A 12862-nucleotide genomic window follows, 5' to 3' on the forward strand; every position below is an offset into this window, starting at 1 on the left:
GTATTTCTATTCAAAATGCCTTATCCTTAGGGAAAATCCATTAAGGATGTACAGTGAACCACCAATAGGAGAAAGAGAAAACATTCAATTTCTAGTCCAGGAAGCCACCCACGCACGCAGGCAGTACCAATTCTAAGTGACTATTGGCGAGTCTCTTTCCAAGTTCTGCAGAAAAGCCCTCTCACCTAATCTAGCTTTCCTTCTACTCTTTTGTGCAGATCTGTGTTATGTAGCTAACGCAGCCAGCGCATTCGATGCCTGTCCACTCACACCACAGCTGGATCTCAGAAGTGTGGTTAAGCCGGGCTTCTCCTCCTCTGTAGTCTCTGGGGCACGTGGCAGGAGGGGACAGCACAGTTATGTCCTGCTGAGTTTTGAAAAGGGCAGTCCAGCAGCTGAAAAAAGAGAAAAGAAAAGAGGAAGGAGAATGAGGAATGGAATGTGGGACAGCTGACATCTCTGGGCTTTGGAAAGTTAATTGATTTCGTTAATCATTGCGAGTGGTTCCTTTGCTTCTTGTGAGAACTACGAGCATTAAAACAGTGCTTAGTCTCTGTATGTAAACTATCACCACCGGAGAGACCACCTGAAGCTACCAACTTTGTGCTCCTTTTAGAAGTGTGAGTCCGTCTCATAGCTGCTGGGATGAACTCTCAAGTTCCGTCTCATAGCTGCTGGGATGAACTCTCAAGTTCTTGTAATAAAATCACCGCTGCCGCCCCTCGTGGCACCAGCCTCGGATGGCCCGATTCATGAATGGTAACAACTTGTGCTGGTCCTCAGGGTCTCCGTGTGTCATTTGGCAAATGATCATTGGTGCTGGGTGTGTGACATACAAAGACAAGACGGATTTTCCTGGGCGGCTTCTCTTGAACATGAACCTACATTTGTTTGGTTTTTGTTTTTGTTTTCTGAGACAGGGTTTCTCTGTGTAGCCCTGGCTGTCTTGGAACTCTCTCTGTAGACCAGGCTGGCCTCGAACCCATGGAAACCCGCCTGCCTTCTGAGTGCTGGAATTAAAGGCGTGTGCCACCACTGCCTGGCGGAACCTCCGTTTTAAGGGTTGCCTTTTCTTTTTTTTTCTTTCTTTTTTTTTTTTTTTTTTTTTTGGTTTTTTGAGACAGGGTTTCTCTGTGGCTTTGGAGCCTGCCCTGGAACTAGCTCTTGTAGACCAGGCTGGTCTCGAACTCACAGAGATCCGCCTGCCTCTGCCTCCCGAGTGCTGGGACTAAAGGCGTGCGCCACCACTGCCTGGCTCATGGTTGCCTTTTCTTTACTCTACAATACCCTCCTCCTTTGTAAAACGAGTTTCCATCCCATACCATACACCTTCCCTTCTCCGTCAGTCCCAGCAAACCTTGCCCCTGGCTCAAGTCTGACATTCCCCATCTTCCCTCTCAGCCCCCAGGAAATCATATGTGTAAGGCTTATCCCAAAGATCCGAAGTTCAAAGGAACCAGCCTTATTTATTTAACAAATGCCAAAGCTGTCATGCGTTATAGAGATAATATTATTAATCCGTGTGGTGCATTTCGCCCAATACCCTGAAAATAGTAATAACTAGAAAATGTACTTTCTACTAGAAGAAAGCTAAACTTCCCTTACTGGAGAAAAAGCCCGGTGACACCGAGTGTTCTTTCTGCAGAGTGTGACTTTTGAGGGTAGAAAGTTTCCTAAAGATTAGAAATTGTGGGCTTTGGGGTTTTTGTTTTTTCTTTTTCAGAGCTAGGGACTTATCCCAGGGTCTTGGGTATGTCATACCAACGCTCTACCACTGACCAACAGCTTCAACTTCAAAAGACTAGGGGGATTTGAGAGTCAGTGTTCATTATTGTTAATATTCAGGCATCTGCACTGGCCTGCTTTTGGGATCCTGACAGGATGCTTCCTCAGCTACAGCCACTAAGAGCACCCACTGTGCACATTCGCTGTCGTCTCTCTTAAAAGGTGGTTCTTGCCCACTTCCGGTCTCATTCTCTATCTTTCTGCTTCCCTCCCTCCCTCTCTTCCTCTTTCTCTCCCTTCTTTCCTCCTTCCCTCCCTCCCTCTTTCCCTTCCTCTCTCTCTCTCTCTCTCTCTCTCTCTCTCTCTCTCTCCTTTTCTGCCATTCCTGTCTCCCTCCTCCCCTCCCCACTTTTCCCATTCTCTTTCCCACAAGAAAAAAAAAAACTCCACGTGAGCATTGTTGCAAGGTGTCTTTTTTTCGTGTGCGTCACTTTTTAAATAAATTACAACATTGGGGAAAAGGGAAATTATTCACAGTCTTCTACGCACCTCTCCAGAGGCTAATGGCACAGCCACCACTAAACACTCCTGGTCCTGTGTGAACCCAAGTGCACACAGCCATGCTCTATTTTGATTGGAGACTTTTCTTCCTGCAAGGCGGGATAGTCCGTAGAGTCCACAGTGATTTGTCATGTTTTCACATGGAAACTTCCCAGGACAGAAAACCCTAGCCAAGATGTGTTTAAGCCCTAACCACCATTTAGAAATATTAACTGCTTTAACCTTATATCAGGGGTCCAGAAACTCCGTGTACAGATTCATTCTTGGTGTCCCCATTTTTATTTAGGAACTTGTCTCCATGCCCTGTTCCTCCTTGGAGCCTGAAGTTACTATAAAAAGTTTCACAATGAAAACGTGAAGGAATGTTTAAAGGACAGTAGTTTGCTCTTAAGAACTTGTAAAAGTAGTCAAATAAAGTATTTAGGAAAAAATATACGTTAACCAAAAAGACAAAGTTTGAGAAAGAGATAAATCATCCATCAACTTCTGTATGCAAGATAACTTTGTATTTGTGTGTAAAGTACATAGACTTCTCATAGACTTTACATCGTTTTTAGACTATTAATAATATATAAATCAACACAAATAAGTAGATAATCACATTATATCATTTAGGGAAAGTAATAAGAACACACTGTACATGTTTTAATAGTGAATTTTTGTTGTAGGATTAGGGATCAAACCCAGGGCTTTTGAAAAGTAAGCTAACACTACCACTGGTGTATATCCCCAACTTCTGATAAAATTATTTTTTATTTGAGAATTTTTCAGTTTAGTTTTGTTTTTTTCTAGACAGGGTTTCTCTGTAGCTTTGGAGCCTGTCCTGGAACTCACTCTGTAGACCAGCCGGGCATCTAACTCACAAAGATCCGCCTGCCTCTGCTGCCCAAGTGCTGGTATTAAAGGTGTGTGCTACCACCGCCCGGTTTTTATTTGAGAATTTAATAATGCATATTATGTGTTTTCTTTTACCAAATCCCTCCTAATTTCCTCCTTTCTAATTTCACCCTTATTCCCTTATCCCAATTCCCTCCCAACTTCACGTGGGCTTATTTTTAAACCCAATGAGTTCCCTTACTGCTGTCATTGTACAAGTGGGTGAAGAGCCACCTACTGGTGGCTTCTTAGGGCCGCATCCCTCCCAGGATCCATCAGTTTCCCATAACTCTTCAGCTATGTGTGGGACTTCAGCTATGTGAGCTCCGCACTTGTCCATGCTGGGATTTTGTCTGGCTTGATCTTATGTAAGTCTTAAGCGTGCAGTCACAGCTGCTCTGAATTCTTAAGTTCAACTGCCTCGCTGTGTCCGGAATATAGTTTCACCATAGTTATTCACTATGTGTTACCATCTTCCCACCAGCTCTTCTGCGAAGAGCCCTAAGCCGTGGGAGAAGGGGGTTCACATGATATTAATAGACATTAATAGACACTTAGAGCTGAACAATTTCATAGTCTCTTATTCTTTGCATGTTGACCAATTGTGGTTTCTGTGTTAATCAGCATGTAGTGCACAAAGAAACCTTTCTGGTGGGGGCTGAGAGACATAATAATCTAAGGCTATACAGATAAGAACTTACAAAGTAAGAACTGTATAGATAAGAACTTACCATTATGTTCATTTAACAGAATAATAATAGCATTAGGCTCTTCCCTATGATCTATGGCTTACCCAGCCATGGGGTTCTTGGTCTGTTAATGGTACAAGGCATGAGTTCTGTCTTGTGGAGTGAATGTTAAATCCAATCAGAAACAGATTATTTACCCCTCCCCCCGACCATTCTTGTCACTCTTGATCCAGTAGACATGTCTTGTCACACTTGCTACTGTAGGTTACAAAGTTCCCAGCTGGGTAAGACTGTTGGTTGCTAGTCTGGTAGCATGCTTATCACCTTCCAGCACTGTGAAAGCTAGCTTGTAGGAATGAAGCTTCCAGATAAGCACCAGCTTAAGTCTTTTTAATGTTCTATGACTCAAGTATGGGATATATCAGCAACAGAGTCTTCCCAATGAAGTTATTAACATAGTTTTTAAAAAATATTTTTGTGTTTACTTAGTTGCATTCCTGGGGATGGGGCTCACAGATAGGAAGCGTCAACTGTATATTAAAATAGTATTGCAGCCTCTTGCCAAGAGTTTTGCCTTAAAGGCCTCTTTGTTTTTTGTAGTGGTCATACACCCGAAACACATATTTGGTATCTGTGTAGTTTCATTCTCTTTGTAAGACACTATCCCTTAAAAGACTTGAGGAATACAAACATTATCTGTGAAAGCTGAGAGAAGAAAGGGGAAGACACTTCAGGTCAGTGACGTCAGCTATCGAGTTGTGTATGTTTTCTTCTTGCAGACTATATATACCTCCAAACTGAACGTCTCCGTTACCTGCTCACTTACTATGTGATGACAAAGCTGCCACCACCTTTCACTCTATTTAGAAACAAGATGTCACTTAAACGACAGAAAATTCCAGGTGCAATTCTGTGTGCGTTCATCAGGATAGATGAAGCTATTCTGCAGTAGCAAGCGCTGCCGAAACCTCAATGGCTTGACACAGCACAATTGCTTTGTCCTCCTGAAAAGAGCATGGAGGGGCCATGGCGTGACCCAACATGCCAAGCTGCGTTGACTCTGAGTCACCCCATGTTGACATGTGCTTGTATCGTTCCATCACTGGGATACAATCCTTGTGACTTGTACTCTGGGTCTCCAGCATCTTGGTAGAATTGACATCTGGATGTCCAAGGCAGTGGAATTTACCCTTCAACAATGGAGTAGAGAATTGGGAATGTTGGTTGAGTAGTGTTGATACCTGCAAAGTCAATTTTGACTCAAAGAACAGGGAGGTGTAGTGAGGAGGTGAACAGGCCTGCTTTTCGTCCTGCCCGGCTTCTGCACAGCTAGCTTAGCCCCAGAAATAACACGGAAACTGGATTCTTTTAAACACTGTCTGGGCCATTAGTTCTAGCCTCTTATCGGCTAATTCTCACATCTTGATTAACCCATTTCTAATAATCTGTATAGCACCACGAGGTGGTGGCTTACCAGGAAAGATTCTAGCCTACGTCCGTCTCGGGTTGGAGAATCATCGCAACTGCATGAATCTGCTTCTTTCTCCCAGCATTCTGTTCTGTCTACTTCACCTATCTAAGCTGCTTTCCTATCAAAGGGCCAAGGCAGTTTCTTTATTAACCAATGAAAGTAACACATAGACAGAAGACCCTCCCACATCAGGGAGGCATTGTGGTTTTGCATTATCTCTTTCAACTTTGTGGTTTTACTGAGACTATTAAGATTATAAAACTGAAGTCAACTTTATGTTCTGGCCAAGCCTTACACAACTGGAAATGTGGGGGCAGAGGACGCTGTATTAAAGTAGAAACATCTGTCTTTTTAATATGATTTCAAACACTATAAATGAAAAAACAGCCCCCTAAGAATTTAACAGATCTGAGATTCTGAAGTCAATTTTAAACAGAAGAAAGACCTATACAGTTTACCGTTCTTATCAAATCTGAGCCCCGTTAGCCTTTTGAAGAATATCAGCAGCAGGCAACAGAATCTTTCAGTGGCATTCCCATGGTTCCTGCTGGAGGGTTTAGTCCATTTATTTATTTGAGCGTGGCAGAGGGAAGATGTGCTGAGCTCTAACAGCCAGTCACAGGAGTACACTAGTATTCTAGGGTGCCAATTGACTTATATATAGGACCCTACCGTTTACAGTCTTTCTTGGAGGGAAAGGCGCGGTGGGACGGTACCATGACCATCCATGACCCCCACATACACTGCTTACACTAGAGCTCAGTAGGACCGCTAACCTGGGGTGTTACCACAGGACCAAGTACGTTTTCCCTCTGTCATTGCCTTCTTTTTTCTTTCCTTTGCTTTACAGTGCACATTAACATTTTGTAGTTGTGTAGTGAGATGAGACAAATTTTCATTTGATAAATCCTGTTAACTCAGGCACCACAAAAGTCTTATATAACATTGGTTATATAACATTGGTACCGCTTTTAGGCAATTATACAGGACCCTAAACATTGTCCTGTTTAGTGCAATGAAAAGCCTAGCACCCCACTGACACTATTTTCTGGTCCTCCCCTGTTGTAGGAAGCCGCTTATGCATTTCCTGGCCGCCCAGACTCCGGAAATAATAACACAGAAACTATATTATTTAAAACACTGCTTGGCCAATGACTCTAGCGTATTTCCAGCAAGCTCTTACATATTGAATTAACCCATTTCTATTATTTTACATTTTATCATGAGGCTCATGCCCTACTGGCAATGTTCCAGCTGGCGGCTTGTGTCTTTCTCCTCTGGAGCTCCATGGTAGCTCCCGACTCTGCCTTCTTCCTCCCAGCATTCACTTTAGTTTTCGCTGCCTAGCTCTGTTCTGCCCTGCTATAAGTCCAAAGCAGTTTTTTTATTCATTAAATAATAAAAGCAACACATAGACAGAAGGACTTCATATACCACTACCCACCTATCAGCTTTTAGCTTACTCAAAAATGTTCAACACCAAGACATTACAGAACAAATATTTAAAAAACCATTGGATAAGAATAAGTATAATGTATTACAAATGAGTAATAGCCACAAAAAAAGAGGCAAGGAAGAAAAAAAATTAACCTAAGTGCTTGGTAAACAATGCCTTAACTGGAGGCTCCTAGGCCCAGGGCAGCAAGAACCATTGTACTTCAATTCAATTCATGTGTTTCTCACAAGGGTGGCTCAGCAATTCTGAATGTACTTGATGCTTACAGTAGGACGAAGCAAATAGAAATATTGTCAGTGACAAGAGCAAAATTTCTCACTGTTCAAGAAGAATAAAGTTACAAACGAGGAACAACATGTAACCTGCAATGCTAGATCCAATCCAGAGGCACTAGAATAGACTCTTGGTTTGTGATGTGCACCATGCAGGTTGATAAACACAGACACTGGACCAGCGCACGTGAAGGCATTGCCAGCTGTGCTTGCTTTGGGAGTCTGTAAGTGACGAAGCCTGCGTTCTATCTGGCAACTAGATCTTTGGAAAACCATTTCTGGTACAGAAACTAAAGCTCTTTGAGCAAGTGATTAATTGCAGCCTTGTAGAAGAGGGAAAAAAAAGACAAATAAACCAGAAGTACAATGTAGAGCCAGGAAATTAAGAAGTGCATATATATATATATATATATATATATATATATATATATATATATCTTTTCAAAACACAAGAGCCCACCTAGATGGACACAGCAAAATAACTTTAGCAGCAAAATAACAATATTAGATTTTACCCTTTGGAATAAAATAACCTTAAGTCCATAATGATAGACTCTAAAAGTTGAATGAATAAATAAATAAGAGTGCATGTTCTTTACTACAGAAAAATACTGTTAATAAATACTTAAGGAAAAAGTCATTATTAAGCAAATATATCATAGTAGTAATGGTGATAAACAAAATTCATTGAGTGGTGCAAAATAAATCCGAGCAGAAGAAGGATGGTTCCAGAATCTCCAAGTGTCTTCCCCATTGTAGTTAAAAGGATAACTTGTAGTAGAGAGAGCTTGCAGACAGCCCTGCAGCAAAGCCCTGAAGATAAGCATACACAGCCATCAGACATTTGCACTGCAGATAAGCATACACGGCCATCAGACATTTGCACTGCAGATAAGCACACACGGCCCTCAGACATTTGCACTGCAGATAAGCACACACGGCCATCAGACATTTGCACTGCAGATAAGCACACACGGCCATCAGACATTTGCACTGCAGATAAGCATACACAGCCATCAGACATTTGCACTGCAGATAAGCATACACAGCCATCAGACATTTGCACTGCAGATAAGCACACATGGCCATCAGACATTTGCACTGCAGATAAGCACACACGGCCCTCAGACATTTGCACTGCAGATAAGCACACACGGCCATCAGACATTTGCACTGCAGATAAGCACACATGGCCATCAGACATTTGCACTGCAGATAAGCACACATGGCCATCAGACATTTGCACCAAATCGCTGGACACTGCACACTGAGGACATACTGTTGTTCACCAACTGGAAGGATGAAGGGCCAGAGGGTAGGGCAGACTCAGAGACGAGCAAATGCAGTGCAGAAAGCCTTGGACAGGAGAGAAGACGGATCCACCAGTGAGACAGTTGAGGGAACTAGAGGAAGGCTAAGGTTCTATTGCATCTCATTCTGACACGTTTGTCCTGGTTAGTAATGTGACTATGGATGGAAGGGCAGGGTTTCTGAGAAATTAGCTCAAAATGAAAGAGCTTACAATGAGGTTACAATTCAAATGGTGTAAAATATGCAAGGTGACAAGACCAGTTCCAAGTATCTGAATAAAGGCAAACTATTCTTCTCTTCTTCCTCTTGCATTTTCCATAGCGGAGCGACTTTCAAACAGCTGGCTGGATGTTCGTCACATTGAAAAATACGTAGACCAAGGTAAAAGTGGAACAAGAGAATTGCTGTGGTCCTGGGCACAGAAAAACAAGACCATCGGTGACCTTTTACAGATTCTCCAGGAGATGGGGCATCAACGAGCTATCCATTTAATCACGAACTATGGTGAGTGTGTTCTCAGACTGTGGCTCTCTATCCGTCCTATAGGACTTGTCATTTCTGACTCAGACAGAGGCCTGTCTTGCTGTGGCTTGTGAACTTGACACTTTGTTTCCTCATTGTTTAGCAGTACAAAACATTCCTTGCTACAGCTTTTGCCTTTGTTTTTGAGACAGGAACTGGCTATATAACCTCGACTGACCTGGAACTTGATATGTATACCAGGTTGATATTGTGATGGAGGAAGGTCATTGGCTAATAAAGAAACTGCCTTGGCCCATTTGATTGGCCAGCCTTTAGGTGGGTGGAGTAAACAGAACAGAATGCTGGGAGGAAGAGGAAGTGAGCTCAGATGCAGGGCAGCTCTTCTCAGAGCAGACGCGATGAAGCAAGCCGTAAGGTCAGACATGCTGAATCTTTCCCGGTAAGACTGGTGCTACACAGATTATTAGAGATGGGTTGATCAGGATATGAGAATTAGTCAGTAAGGGCTAGAGCTAATGGGCAAAGCAGTGTTTAAAAGAATACAGTTTGTGTGTTGTTATTTCGGGGCATAAGCTAGCCAGGCAGCCGGGAGCTGGGTGGCAGGAACGCAGCCCGCAGCTCCCCACAACAGTATTGAACCCAGAGATCCGCCTGCTTCTCCCTCCTGAGGGCTGGCATTAAAGATTGAGCCACTCTCCTAGCAATTGTAGAATTTTAACTTTTCATTTAGCAACTAATTGCATCAGCTTCTTGTCTAAAGCTCAGAAGAAGAATCAAAATATTTAAATCAAAACATATAATGTAATTTTTCATTTCTTTATCTTATTGAAAATTAGCAACAACATTGGCTTTCCCAGTTATAGACAGTTATATAATTCGGTCCTCTCTGAATGTAAATTATGACTCCTGAATAAAGTTGTAATTCTCTACTACATTCCATATTACAGGGCTTTAATTATGCCATACTTATCTGTCACTCACTCTAGTTTGTCCTGTCTGTTTCTTTTCGTTCATGCCGCATGCACACAGCAGCACCAGCGTGGTGGTCAGAGGCTAACTTTTAGGAGTTGGTTCTGTTGTTTCTTTTGCGTGTTTCGGGCTAACTAGTATGTAAGCTTCTAGACGGGCTGCTCACTGACTTAGGAGGCAGAGTTCTTACCGAAGTCTCTGCCTGCTGCTTTCAAGACCAGGCTGTGCAGCTAAACGGGTGATCGTTTTTTGCTAACCTTTAACCCTTCTCCTCTTCTGGGCTGGATACTTTTATTTTTACGGTGTGTTCTACCTTTCCTATTTGGACCTCCAAACACCACTTAGATTTGAATTGTCTTTTGAGTCTCAATGAGAAAGGCCAGTTCCTTCCCAGGGACTATTCTGCAAGTCAGAATTCTGTCACTAGGTGGCAACATTACCACCATAAAACAATTCGTTAGAGCTTGCCACATAACCAACCTGTCCAACGAACCTAGTGTTTATTGTCATATTTCCAGCATGCAGATATGAACACACAGAATTTTGCATTTATAGTTTAAGGACCAGTTTGGTTTTATTTTCCTAGTTTTGCTTATCAGGCAAGACTGGATGGTTAGCGAGCTCCAGGGATCTGTCTGTCTGCCTCAGCAATGCTGGGGTTTATACGCATGCCTGTGCTTGACTGTTTGGTTTTTTGGTTGTTTGGGGTTTTCTTTTCTTTTTTTAAAAAAAGTGTTTTTATTGATCTATATTTTTTTCTGCTCCTCTTCCTCTTCTCCCTCCCTTTCTACTTTTTCTATGATCCCCAGGCTCCCAATTTACTCAGGAGATCTTGTCTTTTTCTACTTCCCATGTAGATTAGATCGACGTATATCTCTCTTAGGGTCCTCATTGTTGTCTAGGTTCTCTGGGGTTATAAACTGTAGACTGGCTTTTCTTTGCTTTATGTCTAAAAGCCATTTATGAGTGAGTACATATTATATTTGTCTCACTTAATATGGTGTTTTCTAGATTCATTCATTTGCCTGTAAATTTCAAGATGTCATTATTTTTTCCATTGTGTAAATGTACCACAGTTTCTTTATCCATTCTTCAGTTGAGGGCCATTTAGATTGTTTCCAGGTTCTGGCTCTTACAAATAATGCTGCTAAAAGCATAGTTGAACACATGTCCTTGAGGTATGGTTGAGCATCCTTTGGATATATACCTGAAAGTGGTATTGCTGGGTCTTGAGGAAGGTTGTTTCCTAATTTTCTGAGAAATTGCCACACTAACATCCAAAGGGGCTGTACCAGTTTGTACTCCCACCATCAATACAGGCGTGTTCCCTTTACCCCACATCCTTTTCAGCATAAATTGTCATTAGTGTTTTGGATCTTGGCCATTCTTACAGGTGTAAGATGGAATCTCAGAGTTGTTTTGATTTGCATTTCTCTGACGACTAAGGATGTTGAACATTTCCTTAAGTGCCTTTTTTTTTTTGGTTTTGTTTTGTTTTTTTGTTTTTCGAGACAGGGTTTCTCCGTAGCTTTTGGTTCCTGTCCTGGAACTAGCTCTTATAGACCAGGCTGGCCTTGAACTCACAGAGATTCGCCTGCCTCTGCCTCCCAAGTGCTGGGATTAAAGGCGTGCGCCACCACCGCCCAGCTTTTTAAGTGTCTTTCAGCCATTTTATATTCCTCTGTTGAGAGTTCTCTGTTTATGTCTGTACTCCATTTTTTTAAAAAATTGGATTATTTGTTCTTTTGATGACCAACTTCTTGAATGTATATTTTGGAAATTAGCCCTATGTCTGATTGGGGTTGGTGAAGATCTTTTCCCATTCTGTAGGCTCCCTTTGTGTCTTGTTGACCATGTCTTCTGCTTTACAGAAGCTTCTCAGTTTCAGGAAGTCCCGTGTATTTATTATATCTCTCAGTGTCTGTGCTACTGGGGTTATATTTAAGAAGTGGTCTCCTGTGCCAATGTGTTCAAGTGTACTTCCCACTTTCTCTTCTGTGCGGTTCAGTGTGGCTGGTTTTATGTTGAGGTCTTCGTACGGCTTCTGGGGATCGAACTCAGATCCTTACACTTGTGTAGAAAGCGCTGTTCCAGCTGAGCTAGCTCCCCAAATCAGTGCTTTCTTGTTTTCATTTTTAAGGGGCTTTGATACACAATACACAGCTTTCTACTGGCTTCTTAGAGGAACTATTCTATTTATTTATTTATTTATTGTTTTTTTTTTTTTTTTTTTGAGACAGGCTTTCTCTGTGGCTTTGGATTAAGGGTGTGCTCCACCACTGCCCGGCTTTAGAGAAACCATTTTAAAGCTGTCATTTCCTGACAAGGAAATCTTATCTTTGCTTTCTTTAATAACAAAAGAATGACAATTTTTAACACATTTATAGCTCCCAGACTTGAAACGTTGCATGTGGCAATACCTGATTCAGGGTGTATGCTAGCTCTTTACCTTGTCTGGTTGCTCTGGCTAGAATTCTTGATGTAGTAATGAGCAGATGTGGCCAGATCAAGCAGCCACCCTCTTCTTGACCCAAGGGGCAAACATCCCATCTTTTAGCATTAATTAATTATGACATTAATTATGTTTTTTCCATAGATATCTTATATCAGATTGAGGAAGTTACCTTCTGTTTCTAGGGTTTTTAATTTTGTATTATCATGACAGGGTATTGGAATTTGTCGCTTTATTTTTCACAGTCGTGGGGTGAACATATACTGTTGCATCCTTGATTCTGTTGTGTTGTATTAGTTGATTTTCAATTTTAAGCAAATCTTGGATTTCTAGGATAAATCCAGCTCAGTTGTGACATGTGATACATTGCATATTTGTAGACTTGGTTTGTTGGTGTCTTGTTGAGGATTTTTGCATCTGTATTCATAAGAGTTAGTGGTCTGCACTTTGCTGTGTTTGCTGGCATTGGCATCAATGTTGGTCCCTGGGAGTTCTTCTGTCGTCTTCTGCATTTGAGGAGTCTGTACAGGGTTTGTGTTACACCGTGTGTGGCTGGAAGACTTAATCAATGCCCAACCCTTTCTCTGTTGGAAGTTA

General features: G+C 41.9%; 1 protein-coding gene across 1 annotated transcript in view; it reads left to right on the forward strand.

Moving 5' to 3' along the window:
* The window catches only part of Irak3 (interleukin 1 receptor associated kinase 3), a 55416-nt gene that overhangs the window by 6358 nt on the left and 36196 nt on the right, over positions 1-12862 (forward strand). Inside the window, exon 2 of the mRNA XM_057757817.1 lies at positions 8683-8865. Within this exon, the coding sequence (XP_057613800.1) occupies positions 8683-8865 (183 nt within the window). The remainder of the gene's footprint in view (positions 1-8682; positions 8866-12862) is intronic.

This window comes from Chionomys nivalis, chromosome 25 (genome assembly GCF_950005125.1).
Source record: "Chionomys nivalis chromosome 25, mChiNiv1.1, whole genome shotgun sequence".
NCBI lineage: Eukaryota > Metazoa > Chordata > Mammalia > Rodentia > Cricetidae > Chionomys > Chionomys nivalis.